The sequence below is a fragment of the Halyomorpha halys genome, unplaced genomic scaffold (genome assembly GCF_000696795.3).
Source record: "Halyomorpha halys isolate HHAL.00 unplaced genomic scaffold, Hhal_1.1 Scaffold423.1, whole genome shotgun sequence".
Lineage (NCBI taxonomy): Eukaryota > Metazoa > Arthropoda > Insecta > Hemiptera > Pentatomidae > Halyomorpha > Halyomorpha halys.
Window position 1 is genome coordinate 601,577 of NW_027105827.1, and position 23,531 is coordinate 625,107.

The 23,531-nt window shown below is 30.1% G+C and overlaps 1 protein-coding gene across 1 annotated transcript in view; it reads left to right on the forward strand.

Moving 5' to 3' along the window:
* tai (taiman) overlaps window positions 1-23,531 on the forward strand; it is a 120,101-nt gene that overhangs the window by 3,253 nt on the left and 93,317 nt on the right. Inside the window, exon 2 of the mRNA XM_067053540.1 lies at window positions 23,339-23,470. Within this exon, the coding sequence (XP_066909641.1) occupies window positions 23,339-23,470 (132 nt within the window). The remainder of the gene's footprint in view (window positions 1-23,338; window positions 23,471-23,531) is intronic.

Sequence of the window (23,531 nt, forward strand, 5' to 3'; positions counted from 1 at the left end):
TTATTATAAAAAATATTATTTTACCAAGGGTCTTAAATAAATAAACATCATAACTTTTAAACTTATGTTTTAGTTTTGATTATTAATTACATTTCAATTAGAAATCAAAATAAATAGTATTGCTTTAAGATTTTTTTTCAAGAGATCCAAGTCTCACCCCTGATTAAATATTTCTTTCTTGAGACGTTTTCTTTGAATTATTATATATATTATGTGGGAAGATGATTAATTAGTGCCCCCAGAGTTATTTAAAAGTAATTAATTTCTTTTTTTCTTGTATCTTCAGAAAGAGCTGAGTTTTTAATCCTCTTGGTTACCATACAGTGTATTATAATATTACAAGTAATTATTACTTGGTAGTAACTGGGTGTAGAAATGAGTCAAGAGACAAGCACGGTCAATGTTAGTGTGCTAAGGGTGTTGGGGCCTTACACAACCCAGCCTCTTTATCTTGTCCCAGTTTCTCGTATCAGCTTCTTCTACTTCTCTCCAATATTCTTTCCCAGATTTTGCTTATCGTTTTTTTCATTTCCATTTTCCTCTTAATCATTATGATGTGGCTGCAAATACATAGAAGTGTAATTAGAATACGTGGTTCTTCTGTTCCCAGATATTCTCCATATGATACACTATTCATATTATTTGGCATTACATTACTTCGTATATTATCAAACTAAAGTTTCACGTTCAACGTAGATTTTGTTGTTTCCTAACATCTCGGACCACTTTCCGTAGAATGTTTCCCGGACTGAAGAAAAAAAAAAACATAAAATGACATGTGAAGCTCATATACAGTAGCTACAAGAACTTTGAAAGATATGAACAAGAAATAGGGAATAATAAGTTAATTTTTTGGAAGAAATCTATGTTTTTAATATGAATTAGGTTGCAATTTTCGTCTTGCCATATTTTGTTTATCTTATTTCCTTGTTTGGTTGACGATTCGGAGTTGTTCCTCGTCTTCTAGTCCCTCTTACTATTGTATGAATTCTCCTGTTCTCATGATTTTTTAAAAAATTAATGTAGCACATGAGTTATAAGACTAGTTGTTGGCCAATTGCCTAAGAAAAAATAAACAGTTAAATATAATTTAATAGAACATCTGGAATATGTACGGTAAGATGGTTCTGAGGATATGAAAATTCGTTTTAAAGAAGTCAATCATGTATTAATAAAATAATAAATAAAAAATCGGAAATAAATCATTTTTCCATAATTTAAATAAAAAAGATATTGTAATATAAAAGAAATCAATAATGTAGGAAAGTAAGCATTGGAAATAAAATCGGCCTTAATTAAGAAATTAAATTAAACTCCTTTAAAAGTAATTTTTACATATTTTATTGTTCCAAATATTTTGTTCATGACATGTTCATGTACTTGTTGGAACATTGTATAACCTGAAGGAAGTTTAAATGTGATACGAAATGTCAGCGTATGTTAAATTGTTTCTAATTTTATTATATTCGTCTTCTTCTGTAATTTAAGACTCGGCTTCCTAAACTAAAATGAATTTTGCTTTTATATTATTCTTTCAAGAAATGTCTTTAGTTCCTTCTCTAAACAGCATTGAGCTTGAAAGTAAATGATTCTGTAGAAGTCACTTTGTATCCTATAGACTGCTACAAACTCCCCCCCCTTTTTTTTTTTTTTTTTTTTTTTTTTTTATATATATATATAGAAAATACTCCAAGTTCTTTACGTTACAATTAATGTTTTACTAATAGATCGTTATATTCCCTCATGCTTCATTAACGTACAGATAAAACTTGACATTTCATCCGATATGCCTCGACTAACCTGATATATCTTCAGTAAAGATCTACAAAAGTTCCCATATCAAAGCAATTATACTCAAAGCAAGTGAATATTTCGAGACAGAGGAGTTGAGTTCAATTAAGCAGAGTAGGCGCGTGGCTAAGAGAGACGATCGGGTTCTATCTTTGTTGCCAAATAGAACTTATAAATAGTTTTTTCTTTTATATTTTTCCTTTTGACAGGTTCTCTGTTATTAAATATTGCCAAAGAACTATGCTAAGAAGTTTGACCCAATATGTTGGAGGTTTGGGTGTCTTAAAACATTTGGTTTCGTATTTCCTCCATTCCTTTTTGCTCCGTAGAATTCTAGGATCAGTTCATTTCAAAAGTTCGAGATCTAATTTCAACATTTAGTTACAATTTTTATATTCCAGAGGTTATTTATAATCATACTTTACTAATCTCGATTTATTTACCATTTTTAACCTGATAAGTGCATTAATCTTCATTTTGTGAAACATACGGATATATTAGATTTATTGTAATGAATTCCTAATTCGTTACTTTTTAAGGGCTAGTTTCAGTAGTTTAAATCGCCCAGATAATTATTTAAATTTTTTTAAACGTTCTGCTTTTATAATTTTTATAAAAATGATTCAATATATCTAATGTTAAACGTATACTTAGTCCTGAAGATCGAAAGACCTGGAGCAGCGTTTCAGATCAACAAGTCTTGTTACTAAAAAATATTTGTCTGTAAAATATTGATATATTCTATTTGAAGTAATATGAAGTAAAAACTTTCAATTTTTTAGAGATTAATAGATGGGATTAAACGAATTGGAATTTTTTATCCGAAATATTTTGATATTATTTTTTCGTTTCTTAAAGTATGCGAGCCTGGCAAAAATTACCGTTAGGGTTTCCTCGCCCCCCCCCCCATCCTCCTGATCTATACAATTCAAGCACTTAATATAATCATCCCTCTTTTTCAACTGACGTTTAGTTTAAAAAAATAAACCATCATTTTTTCACTATCTCGTGATCCGTGCGCCGCTTGAACGCCCTTTTCTATTCAAATTAATGGGTGTTAAGTTTTTTTTTAAACTGGCTATTAGGTCGGATGTTATCCCAAGAAAATCTGGCATAAAAAATTATGTGTTTACCTTTACGCTATGTAATGAATAGGGTAAAAAAAAATTCTGTTGTTACTAAGGAACTTAAGTCTAAGATTAAAGTTTGTGCTGTCTGGGCCCTGTTTCATTGCAATAAGATTATGTGGTATGATTTGAGAAAATAAAAATCCATTATAATAGGGTAAATTATTGATTACTACATCTGTTGTTTGTATCCAGAACCTTATTAATTTGGTTTTTATTTGTATCCTTAAAATGTTAACTACTAACTTTGGTTTTAAACTTTAATTTATTGCACACCCATTAAAGCAATTTAATCATTGCTATACTACCCATTAGTAATCCATTTAATTGGCGAACTAATAATATTCTATATATACATTCCATTATTGCATATTAATTTTACCCCATGAAAATATGTTTATTCTTTATAGGTATGTGGTCTATACTTTTTTCTCATTCTTGATTTATAATGTACTAATCAGTTTATTTTATATAAATAATATTCAAAACAACAATTAAAATACTTCAGGTACTATGTATTTCAGAAAACCCCAATAATTCAGTTAACATTAGAAGTGATTCTAAAGACAGAAATGATTTATTTTCCTAACCAATACCAATAACTGGGCCTCCTAAATTTTAAATATATAAATGTGCATTTACCCACTTGATAGTGGTCAAATTATTGAAAAAAATTAGTATTTTTAACTTGGAACTTTATTTATTTATGGTATTTTTTAATTGAGTTTTTTTAAAAACTAAGATCCAAGAACTTGTTTCTAACCTTAAATATTTTAGTTTATAATAATTATATTTTTTATATAATTTTAATGTTGGGAACTCCAGAAGAAGTTTTCATTTTTAGAGGAAGGTTCTGGTTAGGTTACCGTGACGAGGCGTTTGAAGTTGGACGCGCATTCTTTTTAAAAAAGAATTACTGAAATAATAGTCGTTAAAATAAAAATAACCGTCAGAAAGTTGGATATATAATACGGGTAGTAATAAAACTTTATATTAAAAAAACTAGCTACTTTTATTGTTATGAGCTTTGTTGTAGTTTTTAGATGTACTATACTGTTTTTGTCGCCTTGAAAATCTCCAACAGTTTTTCCAGAACGAAAAAGTTATACTTATTTTTCTCTTTTTTTGCATTAGTTTTAGTAACTTTAAATTGAGATGGACCATAGTGTCGTTAATATTAATTACAAAATTAAAGTGAGGTAGACGGTAATTAATAATTAAAATTTAACAGTATCTTTTCGAGGAAGTACATCATCGTCTAGGACAGAGTTTTTTAAATAATAAAATATCTTTTTATTTATTTACTTTTTATGACCCCTATCCGGTCATTTCTCACATACGGGGTAGGAGTTATCTGGAGGTAATCAACCTATTCTAACCATGAAGGGGGGCCAAGTTTTCATTTCCATGCCATAGGAATGAAAAAAAGTCGATTCCCCAGGCCGAATTCAAACCGGCATCTCTGCAGTCATGAGTCAGTCGCTTAACTCCCTCAGCTGCATACGGGCCAAAAAAATGATATATTTGTTCATTAGAGGTAACCTATCGTATCATTTGAGTTTTCTATAAAAAATAAAAAGATATCTTCCAACAAACACTTCTGACTGTCGAAACATTAGCAGTACAGGTTTTGAGAGGGAAAAACTCGTACTGCGTATGCCCCATAAAATTCCTGGTAGTTAGAAGTAGTTACTGTTAGATTTTATAAATCAACTTGTAAAAAGTTATTATTAAAAAAAAATTCGTTATACATTACTTCAGTAGACATGGCAATAAAATTAAAATATTACTGTTAGAACTACAACTGAGGTTTAGAATTCCAAAACCGGCCAAGTCCATTTTCCAGTATTTCATTAGGTGAAAAGATTTCTTCCAAAATCGTTTTAATCATGAATATTTTATTCCAAATCATTTTAATCACAAAATATATTAAAGAAAAAAATAAATACATACTTAGATATTTGAAAATGGTATTAATTGGTTTATTTTCTAATTCAATTCCTCAATTATTCATTATTATTCTTTTTATTGTAAATAATATATTTGCTTTGAAGAAATAATTATTTCATTGTGTTTTTTAATATTGAAGAATATGGCACTTAAAGAAGGTTATCGTCACCTTATCAGAAGCACTGTTATCATCGGGGGGGAAGTATTTTTTGCTTGTTTAGTATAAATTTAATTCTAGCTGTTCTAAATTCATTATGCAGCGGTGCTGGCTATTCTGTTCGCATTAATTGCAGTTTGAATATGAAATAATTTAAATGTGGAGAGCTCATTGTGAATTATTTCTAATGGCCAACTGGTGTAAATGGTTGAATATTTTAACGGCCGCTATTGATCTCGCATTCAAGTTTCAACCTTTACTATTTACGGCTCATTCTCACGCAAACTTTTTCCGAACGTGTGTATATTATATTTTAATTATTCAGTCTTATCGGATGCCTCAAATTAATATTCAATCTAACATTAACGTATATAACTATGATTAATGTAGATTTTGGACAAAGTCGTAGACCCTTGGTTTCATGCTCTTAGAAAACAATTTTTTTCCACAAAAGTCCACAATTATAATCACTAATCCAAGATGAAAAGTTTGAGGAACTATTGAATCCACTGGAGAAAGCAGCTTGGCAAGCATTCAAAATGTTACTCACTGTTTCTTGGGAAATCACAGTGATGTTTTCAACCATCTTATAAAATTTCGTTTGTAATATGTTCTTAAAATTACTGGCAGATTTTCCTGGAAAATCTTGGTTCATCGGGAAAGACATATCAAGTCGAATGGGATCTTAATATGTTAGAAGATTATTGTTTGACCATTCTTTCCTGAGGCAAAATGAATCAGAAAATTTGTTGCTTTCTATGTCAATAAGAATATTTGCGTATTGTGTAGTTATGGATATAAGAAATATTTCAATGTTTAAAAATTTTAAAAACTGCTTCTCGGAAACCTTGCGTGATGGGTAAAACCTTTTTCATATTTGAATTCAGGAGAAAGGATATTTTATTGGAATCACATCGTTTTCTTTCAAAGACAATAAATGTTTCTTCAATCGCCGAAATAATTTCTTCGAACAACTGCAATAAATACTTTTTTATATTTTTTTTAATAAGTCGTGTCATTCGTCCGTTAATTGGATTTACCGTTCTAATGGTTTTAACCTAGAGCAGATATGACTGGCTATCTTTTAATTTAGCAACTTATTTTACCCAGTCTCAAATCGAAATCGATTTTGTGGGTCCGCCGTGTCACAACCTCAATCAGCTCTGAAACTAAATTCGAACAAACATGCTTTTTATTCAAGAATACACTCTTATAATTTGAGGTATATTTTCAGCCAGTATACAGTATGGTTATGGTCTACATAAACGCCTGTAGGGGTAGAGAGATGAGAGGAGGAGGAAATGCGGTTTTCTGGCTCTAATATTTTTTGAAGGACGTCTCTGAGCTCAGGCTTTTTCTGTTTTTTAGAGTTATTTATTTGATTACCATTTTAATTTCATTAGCCCTTTAAATATTTCATAGTCGCTTATTTCATTTGTAGTCATTTTGTTCCATTTAGCAGGGTAATTGTTGATTACTATAGAATTTGTTTTATGTATTCAGAACCTTTTTAATTTGACTATTATTTGATATCATTAATGGATCTAGTAACTTTGATTTTTAAATTTAATTTATTTCATACCTATTAAAGCAGTTTATTCATTGGTATCCCGCCCATACTGATGCTAAGGACTCCACCCATTAGCAATCCATTTAATTGGCGAAATAATAATAGAGCCCATTTGCGTATACCAACATTGCATTATTACATACTAGTTTTTCCCCTTCCATAATCGAATATTTAATCTTTCTTCGTTTATATTGAACAGCTTATGTTATATAAATAATACGTAAAATAACAATTAAAATACTTCCAGGCATTATATATTTCCGAAAACCTCAATTATTTGTTTAATTTTAAAACTGGTTCCTAAGACTTGAATGATTTATTGATATGTATTGACTGAATTATCAAAAAAAAATAGTATTTTTAAGTTTATTTATGGATTTTTTTAAAATTTAGATATATTAATAATCTTTTTCTAACATTAATTAAAATATTAGAATAATTAGTTTTTACATAATTTTAATGTTGTGAACTCCAGAAGAAATTTTCAACTTCAGAAGAAGGTTCTGGTTAGGTTACCGTGATGATGCGTTTGGAGCAGAATGTAAATTCTTTTAAATTAATAGGCATCTTAATAAAAATAATTTACAAGGAAGTTGAGTAAACAGTACTGGTAATTATAAAACTTCATATAAATTTATTTATTCATTTATTAAATAACGGAAGTTCTTCATAACATTGAACTTATATGTATATATATATTTTGTTTCACGACTTTTCACCTTATGTTGCTGTAGATTCACTCAACATACTGTTTATGCTATACAAAAAAGTGACACCTTAATGTACGTGGCATTCTATGTCGCCTCCCATGTAATATTGTTATCAGGTTAGACATTGCCCTCTCTTCCTAATATTTGTCAAGTGCCGGCGCCGATGATGGTCTATAGTCTGAATATGGTTCACAATCTGAAAAGTATCTCTTCAAGAATTGAATTGGATCTTACTATGTCTTTAATATCACTTGTCTATTTACTTTAACTTCAATACGTTCATATTCGGTTTCAGATTTATGTTTTTTCATGATTTTATTCTTTCGAGTTAAAGAGAGCTTTATTATGAATCAGATATTTTGAAAAGTATTTAGAAGTAATATATAATTATGTGCTAATGTATGCGGACGTACAGTAATAGATGATCTTAATATAGAATGAGACTTTTTGTTTGGAGGTGGCTGTGTTAATGATAGCAAGGGTTGCAGAAATAGCTCTCCTGCGTTGACCAATCCACGTAATAAGCTCTCAAAATATATAGCCCAACATTATACCCATCGCTTACCTCTGGTTGTACTCTTCTAAACAGGCTGTCTGTTTTCTTGTTAACCGGGTTTCGAAATGCACTGTCGGCGCGTTCGAACATAAATTTAGCCTCTGATATATTCACAACTGCATCGTGTGAACAGTATTTCATTTACTCGATTTATAATTAGTGTAATTTATGGCTCTTTGCGTGGATTTGAATTAGAAGAAACAACGTTAACTTATCAGAGTATAACCATTGTTAAATCACATTGGAATTTTACATTTGTTATGTTGTCAGTATAATTTTAGTTTCGGTTAGCTAAAATATTTTACTTAGACTTAATGTGGAGTCAAAATATTTTAAAGGATTTTTGTAAATATGTCTAGTTGTTGTTGTTGTCTGGGGCTTAAGGGCGTAAAACCCTGAGGTCATCAACGCCCAAAATATGTCTAGTTGTCCTTTGCTTAAAATGTTTTTATAGTATCATCAGCCCAGTTTCAATAATTTGAGAAAAGTTATATCTAACAAACTTAAATGAGGGATTAATCTGTAAGTAACAGATGTGAAGTATACAATTATAAAGTGTGTTTTTTCTTTAGAATTTCAAAACTGAAGTTATAAAAATAATCTTTCTAAAAAAAATAAATAAAATATTAAGTAGTTTTGCCTCATAATTTAAATGCATAATACAAAAATAAAATCTAATCGACTAAAAATCGTCTCAGGCCCATAGCTTTTTTTTCCGAAACTCATCACAGGTCTTGATGATGAAACTCCCCACTATGACCCTTGGACCTCAATATTTTCCTGGGTCCTGCCAATTTACCAATTTTATAGACTTGATAATTATAATAATTCTGAGACAATTTTTTATTGTATGTTATTTACGAAAGTAATAAACAAATATTTTAAATTATGAAAGATTGTGTAATAATACGCAGCGGGTTTGTAGTTTAGTAGCGGTAAGTAAAATTTTTGATCTAACTTTTTCATTCTGCTGCTTATGAACTATGATACTAGTAATAATACTAGTTCTTGGTATTTTCTTAAAAAGTAAGAGATAACATATTTTTCAAACAATTTTATAGATTTTATGGCAAAAAAAAACTTATTTCTATAAAAAAAAAAAAATAATACATTTACTGTTCTGAATTCGGAGAAAATGCCTGGGATATTTTTTATTTAACTATCAATATACTGAAAATGTCCAATAAAAAAAAAAAAAAAAAGAAAATTAAAAATATGTATTAGTTTTAGAAACTTACAAATGTCACTTATTGAACATATTCAGCATAAATGGGACATTCATAAATTGAAAAAGCCACAATCCCAAGGAAAAAGAGAATGGAAGAGGAATGAGGGTAGGTGTAAAACAAAGTTTTACAACATGTGTTTGTTTCATTAATATTAACTACTAATAATATAACTAAAAATAAATGAACTGGAATAAAAATTAGGTATGTATATTAAAAAATATTAAGTAGTTTTGCTACATAATTTAAATGAACTTACATTTTTAATTCATTGCAGGATTGGATCCGTGCATTAATATTATTCTTGACTGAAAGATTGGGAAAGTTATGAAATTTAATAAAATTGTAGGATGAATACAATACAAATTAAGCAAAAAAATAATACTAACAATGTAACTTAAATATAAGTGTAAATTAAAAGTTTGAGTCTTTAGAAAATAAATAAATTTAAAAGAAAAAAATGACAAATACAAACGAGTTTTTTATCCCTGAAGTTGAGTATTGGAAGCACGTACATTTTACACACTTATATTTTCCTCATATATTTCTTAGACAAGCACGTCATAACCATGCTACACGTGGAGGATTACTGTCCAAGAATTTTTCTTTTTCCTATTTTTTAATTGGTTAAAAATATTCCTGGAGATGTTAGGAAAGGCAGGGTCCCGTATCATGCGATTCCCGCGACGACCCTGGGCCCCCGTGACGCGCTCTGTGTTTTCCCCAGAAAGGAACTTGACCCACTTAGGCAACCTTAACCATCCTCTGGAATCGCTTGATATTTCAACCACATGCCTCTTTATTGCAATTTGTTTAGAAAACCTTGCAAAACTGATTTTTTTCATATATATGTTTCACTCCAATAGAAAGACTATATTATAGAACTGTAATGGTATTTTTAAAACTTTGATTACCTTAATGTTAAAAAAAAGAATATAAATAAAAAAACAATGGCTCTTAATCCATACATGTATATGATACATAAAATCCACGTTGCAGGTCTTCTTGAGGTCTTGAGTCCAAGCAGCCATCTTATTTTTCTTTTTTAATATTACTAAATCGTAATATACCTTGGCCACATCACCTTTATTGGCATGTGGCTTTCCTCCCGCTAACAGAAAGAACACTGGCGTAACGTAGTGGGGGCAAGGGAGAGCTTCTCAGAACTTTTAGGGGGTGGCAAAATTATACAGTAAATAATAATATTTTGTAAAAATACTAACCATTTCATTTCATGACTTTTTTATTTGTAACCTATACAATACATGATAAATATGATAGTTCTTGCCAAAAAATTTTTTTAATTTACTGTATATTTTATTCCATTAAATTGAAATACATATATTAGGGGTTAGGAACATTTTCCTGCGCTCCTGCCGGTTGAACCAACCATGCTACAAAAGTGAGAAAGAATGATTTTGAATTGAATTATGTTATCCTATTATCCATTTATCGTGCAGTTTTTTGTTCATAAAAGTTCTTCATGATATACATTCTACTATCTTTTCCTCGACGTTCTTTCTTTAGAGACCATTCCCGTAGCGCACATTCCCGGTCCTGCTGGTAGTTCGGAGGGCTGCCCAGATGAAGAAAGTCAGAAATGGGATACGGACCCCGACCGTTAGGCTGGAAGCTGGTTTGTGCCTCAATGGGTTCCGTTCATCCGAGCCGCATCCGGTCTCGTGGAAAAAAACTCGGGTTTTTTGGAGTTATCAGGATAAATCTGTTTGTTAGTGTCGTTCAAGGGCTGCTTGTGGGCTAAGGCTGTTCCGACGAAAAATTAATTGGTCGGGCGAAAAAAACCTCTAATTAGGATAAACATTGAGAAAAATAATTCATGCATTTATCATATATTGATCATTAATTATAATAATTAAATATAATTTTAATTAAATATTTGTGCTTTACTACGTACCTAGTTTTTTAAAAATAGTACTTATTTATATAACTTTGTGTTGATGAGTAATTCGTTTATTAATTTATTCAAATCTGTCACATAGTCTATAATTTGGTTAGATTATCTGATAAAACATAAATTTCATATAGGTCATTTATTACTGTTAATGTAATATATTTTTATCCAACAAAGCTTACATAAGAAATGGATTGTTTTATTTTTATAAAATTTAAATCAAATATTTGCGGACCACAGGGGGATAATGTGTGAGGTAAGCAATTCCCGCTTGGCATGTTACTAATTTCCATAGTAAGTCTACTGTTCTCGTATGAAAGAGGCTACATACGCTCAAACATGCTTGTGGAAAATTAATTGATGTTTTATGCTTTTCAAGCATACTTGACCTATAAAACTAGCCACCTTTATCCTTGAACAGGAGACATCATATAAGGAACAAACAATTTCATTTGTTTGGGGACAGCCTACCCCAAATTTCATCCCCGTCTGTAAGCTGATATTTTATTATAATTTTGAAAAAAAAAAAACACAAATCAAACGATCCATTTTATAGTTCTGCTTTCTTTTCACTGATTGTGTGTTGAAGAAATTCTGCAAAGAAGCCGGAACCCCGGCTTGGATTCATTACTAAAACCATTATCTGCATTAAAACTGCGAACTGCATTTTATTATTGTTAGAGTATTTCGTTAGTACTATTTAATTTTTTAATTATTAGATTATTTTACGCAAAGTTTAACTTAACAAGGATACTAACCAATTGTTTCTGAAAATCGTTATTTTCTTATTCTTGATCATTTTTTTGTTTGTGTTGAAATGGTCTTGAACGCATTTGATCCATGAAAAAGTCATGGATTGCGTGATTTTAATTTATATTTTTTTTTCTCAATTTCGGTGAAAAATATTCTGTAATTCTCATATAATTTCATACAATTTTATTATTCGTTCAATGTACTTTTTCTGCAATAGTGTAACAAAGCCCTATTTCCATCTCTAAGTTATATCTATCGAAAATTGTTGTTAGAAATGACTTAAAAAATTGAAGGACATAAATAAATAATAAATTAAAGGATAAATCAAAATATTAAGAGAGTGTGAGGAGAGAAGGAGATGGAGAAGGAAAGAGTGAAGGTGATTAAAACCGACCTTCCAATGAGTATTCTTAAAAATTCGGTTGAGGTTAAAATTTGTTGCCGTCTTCTATTAAGAAAACATTTTGAAGTATTAAAAATATTGATTGAAAAAAATTGACTTCAGTCACCCTGAAATCAGTACCAAAATAACAGTCATTGATCAGGATCAAAAATAATTACTATTTGTGATTTGAAGAGTTTTACCTTCAGCTAATCTCCCCTCAAACGTCGAAAATCCTATTAAATCACATCTATAAACAGATACCTTCTAAATGAGTTTTTATTAAATTTTCATAACATAATTAAAACTTTAGAAAGTTGTAATTATGACTCAGGGTTACCTATCTTACTAATGTTTCAAATTTTATTTTTCGGAATAATTTTATTAAATCAAAATATGAATAATTTATTTTTCTGTTGAACAAATCTAATTGTAATCGGGTCGAACTTCTGATTGCTAGGTCATTCTGTTATCTCTTCTTTGATGATAGAAAATGCTCTTGATTTTCATGAATGGATCAGTACCGTAATATTTTAACTCAAAATTATTATTGCTTTCTAATACATTTCATATTCATATCAATACTAAAGATTGGTTTTATCATTGAATAATTTTATTTTAATTTCAAATCTAGGTACTCCTTGTTTAAATCCATTTGATAAATATATTTGAAGTGAAATAATTATTTAATATTTATACAAAAAACAGTATTTTTACTTTTTCCTTTGTTAATTTTTTTTCTCTGTTTGGACTGTTATATGTCCACTTTTTATGGGACTTAAAAGCATTGAAATCACGATTGTCCGACATGGACTCTAATCCTAATTTGGAGCACCATTATTGGATTTTTTTTTTGTTGTTGCGATTTTATACGGCAAGGTAGTAAAAAATTGGACATAGTCGAAATGTATTATCTCCCTTTCGAAGAATTTTCTGAATATTTTTTATTGAATAATTTTGGAGCTGTACATTCCGAGGTGAAGGACTCTGTCAATTTTTTACTAATTTCGCATGATTACATGTTTTTGCTTTGGTGGTGAATGAAGATATACATTTTCAAGGTCTTTCAATTTGTTAGCAAGAGGTTATATGGTTTTAAAGATCAAATAAGCAAAAAATAAATAAATTAAAAAATTCACTTTTATTTAGAAGGAATCATTGTTCATGCTGCTTGTCTATAAAGTTAAAGAAATGTGATAGTTTGTCCTAGTGGTTACCAACCAGGGTCCACAAGCCTCTTCCAGAAGTTCCACGAAAGTGTTAAGGAATGGGTTATTCGACGTTAACTTAACACGATTTTGAACCTTACCATCTCAGACTTTCTTCAATTTTGCATAGGTTTGGTGTAGGTATTCTAGTCTTTCTTAGCTTTGACTGATATACGGTATTTACGGTATATGTAATGGTATTGTAGGGATTCCATCATTTACCTACTTCTACCAAAAGGATTCTTCTTTTTTTCTTCTAGTACCAAAAGGTTTCTACTCCTAAAAAAGGGTTGCCAAGCACTGCTCTATCCTATATCCCCTTAGCACTGAACTGTTCTTAATTTACCCAGACGTATAGATAACTACGTCCTGTTGTGACCAGGTGCTTGTAAAAAATACCGATTATACTTTTATTTTAAAAGATACATTTTTTCAAAATGCTTTAAATTACAATTTTTCTCTAAATTCAGGAAAATAAGACATAATATCTTATATCTTCAGGGCATAGAATTGATTCCCAGTCATATTGAGAACTTATATGCCTTTATATATTTTATTGCTGAATTCATATACATTCATACTATTTTATATTTTTTCAGAGAAACTATGTTTTCACCCATTATATTCTAATTTGGAGAGCGAGGTGGCTCAGTGAGTGAGATACTAGCTCCACGGGTCGAATCCGCTTATGGAAGATAACTATTTATTCCGTTTCTGAAGCCGTGAGTCAAACCTGTTGGTTTATGGAGCCCTCCTGGGTCCACCCAGTTTCTATAAAACAACGGTTGAGCGTTATCTTGAACAAATTACATCCTTGCACAACCGTTGTTCAAGAAATAATACTTCAAGAATCCTCATTCGATAAACTTATTTGCTGAAAATTTACTGTATTCTAAGGTATTTAAGTTTGGGTGTTAATATTCATTTTTATTGACCCAAAAAGATAACCATTGGATACATTATGTTGTAGTATATCAAAGATAGCTTCATTCGTTTATTTCCTGAGTCTCACAGGGTAAATAATAAATTACACATAATGTTAAGCTTCATGAATATTCTCTTTTTATTCGAATATTATTAATTTACCTCTACCTTTATTCTAAGGTTATTATTCTTGGAATAAATGCATTCATTATTTATATCATATACATAGTATTTTATGCTAATACATTTAATTTATTCAAATCTTAATTAAGACGGGGCTAGAAGTGTTATTAATATTTCTGCTTATCATCAGTTAATTACCTTGAGTTATTTCTTAACACTCTTTTTATTCGAGAATCTCTTACCTAATACTTATCAGTAAACTAATGTATTTGATTTATATTTTCTGAATAAGTGTCTGGTGAAATCAAAATATAAGCCATTTTCTTTTTTATTATTATTTTAAAATTTTTAGTCAAAAAAGAAAAAAAAAAAACTTCAGTTCAAAATTTGACGTTTTACGTTTAAAGATATTTAGAATCCAAAATAAAATCTAATTAATCAAAAATTATCTTGGCCCATAGATTTTCTTTTCCTGAACACATCACAGGACTTCCTCCCCACTATGATCCTTGGACCTTAGAGGCTTTAACATATTTTCTTCGGACCTGCCAATTTACAATTTTTTTATTTATATATTCAACAATTTATAATGATTCCGAAACACTTTTTTATGGACTGTTATTTACGAAAGTAATAAGTAATAACTATAGTGTAATAATAAGCGGCAGGTTTTTATTATAATAGCGGTTAGTAAAATTGTCGCCCTAACTTCTTATCTTTTTGACATTTTCTTAAAAAATATACTGTTTTGAATTCGGTAAAAATTTCTGGGATATTTTTTATCTAAATATTAATATACTGAAAATAATCTAGAAAAAAAAATTAAAGGTATGAATTTGTGATATAAATTTACAAATGTCACTTATTGAAAGTAGATAAAACAATTGTTCCAAAAAATATATTTTTTAGACTCTAATGCAATAAAACACTTTTTAGCAACAAACGTATGTCCCATGTAGTGCGAATAACATCTAATAATATAATTTAAAAAATACGTATTTATGCTAAAGATTTTTTATCACACTAAAATACAAAAATATTAATCACGAAATCATTCATCTGAAATGTTTGTCCATTTCACTTCTAGCTTTTTGTAAACTTAAAGGACCACCGGTAGCTATATATACCCGAAATTTTCCTGGAGTTAATAGTTTTTGGTTGATCCCGGACAACTCTTTCATTGCCACTCAGTTGAGAATCTTGAACACTTCTACTGCCCTGAACACGGTGCTCAATCCTTTACTATCCGGGGAACGTTCTCTATAATTTTTTTTTTTTAACGTAAATATATTTGCAAATAGAAAATGGATACAATGAAAAAACAACAACATATTTTAATGAATCGTTTCTGTGGCTAACTGTGTTTTCAAAGTATCCAGTTAAATCGAACAAACGTTTCCGCCTTCTTAAAATATCTAAAACTCAATATCAGATTATATGGTTTTCTGTTTCGAATTTTCTATTGAAAAAATACCGTTGATATTGGCTTTCTTTGGAGGAATAGGGGAGTGCCTATCTGTGAAGGGCTCACCTTAGATAACTGGTACAGTCTTCGCCTTAGAGGAATGCAGATATCTTCAGGTATACTCTACGGTAACCGTTCCTTAGTAAATCCCTCAAAATAACTTGACACGTCTTCTTTTAATATTTGAAAAGCAAACCCGAAGGGAATCAACTAGACTCATTATTGGAGGGAAGGCAGTGTCAAAGTATTATTTTTTATCCCAATTTTCAATAGTTAAACATTAACTTGTTATATTTTGGGAAGTACAGTATGAGGTTTAGTAATAATTTTGATGGTAAATGATTGGAGAAAAAATCATAGTTTTCTACTATGGTTTCTATAATTTTAAACTCGATAAGTCAAAAATCTCAATATTTCAACCTTTTTCCCCGATGCACTTATAGATAAAATTGAACTTCTGCATTTAAAGACAAGACTTAATAATCCGAATTGAAGATTACTATATTACAAATCTATAGACTAAGAGGAATTTGGAAGGTCACGAGACTCAGTAGTTCGAAGTTTTAGTAGTTCATTAGTTTTTGTAAAGATATTTTTTTAAAGTTAGTAGTGATAGTTTTCCATAATTTGTTCTGATATGTTACTTCACCATGTCATGCTTCATCGTTTTGAAGTCCTTCTCTACGGCTACTTCTTAAGTTCTCTCGCGTTACATCCATCTTGTTTTAAATTCATCCATATCTGTTACAATAATTCATATTAAAATTATAATCCATCAAAAATGAAACAGTTCATAAGTACCGAATTCAAATGATTATATATACATAAATTACAATTCTATATTTAACTGTTTTGTAATATATACCAACTCGGAGTAATTAATCTTCTAATAACTAATCGCAGGATTTTATTGTCATTTTTTATTTTAATATTTAATGAAAAACCGCTCTTATCCTACATATAGAGTGTATAAGATGCTGAGATGAATGCGACTGTTAAAATAATATTTGGGTGAATGTTATGTCCTATTGTCAAAATTATGTTTACCTTCTTCAGTGCTACGTAAACATTTTCCATTACGAAGAAAAAAGGAATATCTTGGTAATTCTTAGTCGACTTTTTGGAAGCTCTTGTTCAGGATCGCCGTTAGTAGAGGTGATGGGGCTGAATTTTTACAGAATTCGTTGAGGGGTGTCAGTCAAAACCAGATGTGGCTAGGGTGGAAACAGGTCCAGTCAGTGAGTTTAGAAGTTCCCTTGTTAGTGTATGGATTATACCTTAACTTGTCACGGATTTTTTTTTCTTTCTATCAGGCAAGTCTAATAATTTCATTAGTGTTACGATTCATCGGTTAAGTAAAGTTGGCATGATTATTAATTTATTTATACGAGTTCTAGTAAAGTCATATCTAAACATTGAAAGGTATAGGAAAAACCAACATGTGTCATTAATATCATAATGAATGTTTAAAATTATTTTGAAGTCAAATGTAATTGATATATAAAAAAATTATATGTATTTCTTCTTCACTTTTTACTAATCAGATCAGATTATTGCATGGTTTATTTTTTAACTTTGCTGCAATTGTTAATTTTTTTAAAAATTTTATTTAATTATTTTATTTTATTATTATTTTAATATTAACACTTTTTTGCACTTATAAATGAACTATCTTATGATTTTAACAAATTAAATTTTCTCTTAGCTTTACTTATATAAAAGAAAATAAAACTGTATCCGCCCAATATACGGCTAGTGAGTAGCGTTTTATGTTTTATGGAGTTAAAAAAAACGGACTTCTTTAAAAAAGATTTATTTTTTAAAACTTCAAACTGTACATTTTCAATAAACTATGTAAAAAAAAAATAATAAATACAAAAATAGTTATATGCATTTTTATTGTTGAATTTTTTCACACTATACTTTCTTTAATCCTAAATTTTCAGTAATTTTAACACCCTGCCCCCTCAGCAGTTAGTTGGTATTGCCAAGATTACACTGTATATCTAAATTAAGAATTGATGTGTTTTATTTTTTAATTTTTGTACTTAATATAGGTTTAACTAATTTGCAAAATAGTGATAGTCAGATGGTGAAACAATTTTTTTATACTTAATTTTTCCATTAAATGTTTAATTTTTAATTTGATTGAGCAATGTTAAGATGATTTAAAATTTAAATTATTTTATACATTAAATATTTATACGGAAAAGTTGCCTAATTTACTTGGGATTAATAATTGTTATTAAGTAACTTATTATCTTTATAATTTTTTCTTAGTTTATATACATCGAAACTTCATTTTACACTTTGATAGCAGTGGAATTAAGAACTCCACGTTTGCTTTCAGTAAGTGGACAGACCTTCATTGCTACTGAAGCTATTGATTCCTGGAGCGGTTGGGATAAACAAATCCCTGTAATGGATATGGTTCATAAGATCATTGGCAAGACTCGTTAATCCCCGAGCGGGAGCAGAAATTATTGAGCTATTCTTATGACGACCCCATTCCTGACCCAGTTTCACTCCTGACGTAGAGCTTCGTAGCCCGCTTGCAACACGTCCAAAATACGGCGGTGATATATCGTAATTCGCTACTTTGTTTGAGTTATCGGTTCCATATATCAGGGCTCTGTCTGAGACTTGGCCTTTCTCTCGTATCCGGTTATCTATGCCTTTTCTTGTAAAGTGTTATTCCATTCCGAGGGCTTCGAATGTGTTATAAATCATTCGATTCTTGAGTGCTCTAAAGTATTATATCGAGTTTAAAGTATAAAAAAAAAATTAACTGTCTGATATCTTTAATTTTATACTGCGTAAAAGTAATAAAATAAATTTGTTTGCCTTAAAACTTCTATTAAATAAAAATTTATCAGAGAAATGACGCCATCATGAAATAAACATTAACTAATTTTGTAGGGAATCGTTTGAACAGGGTACTACAGATGGTTATATGATTTGGTGATCGAATTAAAGAATTGACTGCTCTGAAAGAATCGCCATTTTGAGATATATGGAGAACGTTTGTATTTTTTTTTTATGCCTTCTACATGGCTATGTATAACATTTGGGGAGGTGGGATTATCTACAGGTAACAAAGCTATCCTGACTAGAGTGAGAAGTTAAATTCCATTCCGTGGGATGTCAACCCCCCCTTCAGGTCTCTGGTTGTTAAGGTGGCGCTCAATCTCCCTTGGCTATAAACAGCCCTAAAGGGATTATTGTGGTGGTATCCAGCTCACTATAAACTAAAGTGCATCGCCTCGGAATGGATGGTCAACCCCCCAGTCAGCCATGAGGTTTGCTAAGGTACAGGTAGCTCTCAACAACCTCAGCTACAGCAGCCTCCTTTCATAGCAATCTGTATTGAGTGATCTGATTTGAATTCCCAAAATAATTCCCAGATACCAAACTTCACTGTGAATTCCTCACATCCATTTGGCTTTCTCTATCCCCTTGTCCATTACCTCATGCTTGAGTATATTAGGAATTGCGGAGCCGGCTGAGGTAGGTACCGAATAGACTAAGCCTAGGAGCGGGACTTAATCGAGCGAACCGGAATAACAACTTGGGACTTGGGATCTAATTAGACGAGGGAGCTGCTTCACTGATTAGCTAAGTCCTCTTGCACTCTTCTTCCGCTCCCCTTTGCCTAATTTGCATCTTAGTGGACAAATTACTAACGCCTCTTCTTGTCACTATCATTTGCCGTCCTTTTTAATCCGTAGCGCTCTTCATGCTTAAATATTTACGATTTTTAGGGATAACTTTATTAAGGTTATTATTAACATTTTCTGAAATTAATAGGAACAATTTCAGAAACGATAATTATATTTTTTAAAAACATACTGATACTAATAAAAAAAAAAGGGGGAACATCTAGATGAGGCTACTAGTAGAACTATCTAGAGAGAGCAGTAAATATAGTATAATTCAAAATTTCAAAATATTCTACAGACTATTTTATAGCCTAGTTTTGTAATTTTCTGACACTACTTGTGTACCTCTTCGTTGATGTAATGTCGTACAAAGAATTCCTTCGATGATTTTTTTATTTAAAATTCAATTTCACAAAGAATAAAAAAATTAAAAGTTTTCATGCATTCACCTTCATGCATCTGTTATAAACAATGAAACAAGTTACAGAAATGTGCATGATTTTTTTTTTTTTAATGCACTATATTAGAATAAATTTAAGAAAAAAGGATACATTTGTTAATACTATATGCATTCATGTAACAAATCCTTCAATAATTGTGTTAGTACTTAGCGTTTCTCTATTCCACATATATCTCTGCTTATATTCGTATGTTATATATGAATAATATTCAAGATTTCCATAAAAATAATTTAAAATACTAAATATAGAAATGTAGTGTAAGTGCTGAGTCAGCATTCTTTCTTCTTCATTAATCAATGATTAAGTTTTTTATTGTTATACTTTTTGTTAAACATATTTATTAAGTTTATTTAACGTTAATTATTGACATGTAACATCTACCTGCTCACTTCTACTTTATATTCTTTGTGTATTGTCTTCAGTCTCCAGAATAGCCTTGTAATACAATAGAATGAGGGGTGGGGAATTATTTATATCTACGCTCTCATGTTTTTATTTTACAACTTATTACGATTGGATCGCGATTACGAAATATCTAACTAACATTCTTCAAGCTTTCCTAGGCGCTAATTTTATTAAAGTAATTTTTACATATTTGAAGCAGAAAATTATGATTAATTAATCTTTTATCTGTTCAATGACAAGGTGTTCCAAAGACTTGATTTGTTTTCATATTATTTCTTAGATCAAGGCAGTGTGACATTTACACTGAAACGTCAAAAATCTCATATCGTTATAAAATCGTTACTGATAGAAAGAAAGATTTTGTAAGATTGCCGTATAGAAAATTGAATCTAGACTATCTTAAGGGAAAAACCCCTGATGTAGTCCGAGAGCCCGTGTAAAAAAAATCGACATTATTTGATGAAAACATTGATAGTGCTTTTTTAAATTTTCATTTCATTGCCAATATAGAAATGAGGGTCTGCCAGTCAGATCATACCTGCAAAAATGGCGGCTGTTTCAAAACATTAAAAAAAAGCTCCGTATGTTTAACTAATTACAACATTGGAAAACCTGATAGAACATCATTTAAAGTAGACTAAATTTGCTTAAATATGTACCATAGTAGAGCTATATACGTCCAATATAGTTCTCGAGATATAGCTTTTTAAAATGCAACATTTCATAAGAAATGTACTGAAAAATCAATATTAAGTGAATTATTTTAAGAAATCTATATCTCAGGATTTAGTCTATTAGCACTCAGATCAAAGCTAGTTTAATGTACTATACACTAGCAAAACTTTTATTATGTGGTTTATGAAAATATATATATCTAGAAGTATTCGACGTACAGATGTCTATTAGCACTAGAATCAAAGCAATCGAATCAAGTGTAGTAGCTTATGACTTTTATCTTCGTAGGAGTAGAAGTGTTCATGATATTTGCTTATCTGTCAGAATTAATAAATAGCCAACAAATAAAATGCTAAAATTTAAGTTTAATAATGTAAATAAATAATTGTTTTTAGGTAGGCGCAAAATTATAAACCATTTGAAGATTCAAATCACGATCAGCAGTGTCTGTCAAGAATAGATGGCTAAGAAAATTGTTCGGGTTACTGTTTGGGGGATTCGAATCCAAACATTGTAGTTGTTTCGTTTTTATATATTTGATACTTCATATCTCTATTCACACCTCTTAATGGAGATGGCAACCAGTGAATATGGCAGATTAATTTTGAAAATGTCATGAGAGGCAGAAGGGGGAACAATAACCAGTGGTACTATAAAATTTAATTATTAGACGAGTTTACCTCACCCAGCTCCTCTTCCGTCTTTTACTAACGTTATAGGATATGATTCTTGTGGAAAGAGCTTTGCACAGAGGGTTATTTTCTAATAAATAGTCGAAAAAACAGTGTACTATATAAATCAAACTGCGATTTATTCCTGCTATTTTTGTGCAGGATTCAAATTTGGATAATACACAATGTAAATATATGTAGAACATTCAATTATTTCAAAAATTGACATTTTCTTTATCCTAGTCCTTTCCTGGATCCGCACCGCCGATGCGTTCCAAAAGTCACTAAGTGGAGTTCATCTCAAACTTTCGAGTACTGTTGAATTAATTTTCAACAACTCTCGCTTCTTGTTGAATATAAGCTAATTAACTGCCCCACTCTTTGGAGGATAATTTGCAATTTATTTTTATTTTTATTTTCCTACTGTTGCTATGTAAGAAGATTATTGTTATTGAGTGCAAAGACGAAAAAATGTGGGCCATCGGACTGTGTGTCTATGCCACGATTATCTCACCAATTTTTGCATCTATATTTGTTTTGTAGGGTTTTGGCTTCCGATGCCTGTGTTCCAAATTAGAAAATTTGTATGTATGTGCCGAAAATCTTTTCTTTCTACAATTTTACTGAAACTTCCTTTTTAGGTTCTTCATCTTAAAGCCTTTTAACTTAACATGCATGGAATAAATCTCCGATAAAAAAAAGGGTAAAATGTGACGAACTAAAATATATTTTATTGACTAATAACTCAAAAAGTACACACTTTATGATACACTGTTGAATATTTTGAGGTGTAACTCAATTCTGTACAAAACCAGACAAAAATAAATATTGGATCAGTATTAGCTGAGAAATAATTTAGGGAATATTTTACTCGTTTCAAATAATATTTTATTGAAAACCGTTCACTTATTATTACTCTTGGAATATTCTAGACATTGTTTAAAATTAAATTGTCTAATCGACTAAACTGAAAAAAAAATTAAAATTTTTAAGAAACTGTTCAATTTTGAAATAGGAATTTTTTTGTAGCCTATTTTCAGTATTGGACGATACCGCAAAAATATATCTATGGTCTGTCCACTCACTTGACATTCCTTACCCATTATTTGGTTAGTAAATACATTTATATTTCATGATATATATGATGTATCTATACCAGTGAAATATTGCCTTTGATTGCCTTGTGGCATTATAAGGTTAGTTGCAGGGTCCGATTAAGGTAGTTAAGAACATATAGCTAACGCCAGTGGATTATTGGAACGGGAAGGGACGTTCCGCTGGTCACAATGTCCAATTAGTTGATTAGACAATTTAATTAATTTAACCAAATGAGTATCTAGAATTTTCTAGGAGAAATCGATATAACATGAACGGTTTCCAGAGAAACCTACATAAGATATTTTTAAAATATAGATGCAATAATCAATAGATCAAATCTTTGCTTACTGCTCCTTCTTAAGATTTTGTTTTATTTTTTGTAAAGAACTGAATTATAACTAATATCGTTTTATTTATCATTTGTATCCTAAATATCACTGTTGCCTATTCTTTTAAATATATATGAAGCAAATAATTCCTATTGGCAGTAAGTAATTTCTAATTTTAATATGTAGTTATTATTGCCATTTCAGGGTGGTCGGGTGTGAGGTCGGCGACCCACTCACATGGAATAAGATGAGTGGAGCAGCCAGTGGATCATCCACCAAGAAAAGAAAGAAACCTGAAAACAAACCTCAGTCTCAGATGTAAGTAGCACGTTCTGTAAATTTTAAAAAATATATTTTTATTATATTATCAATGGCTATT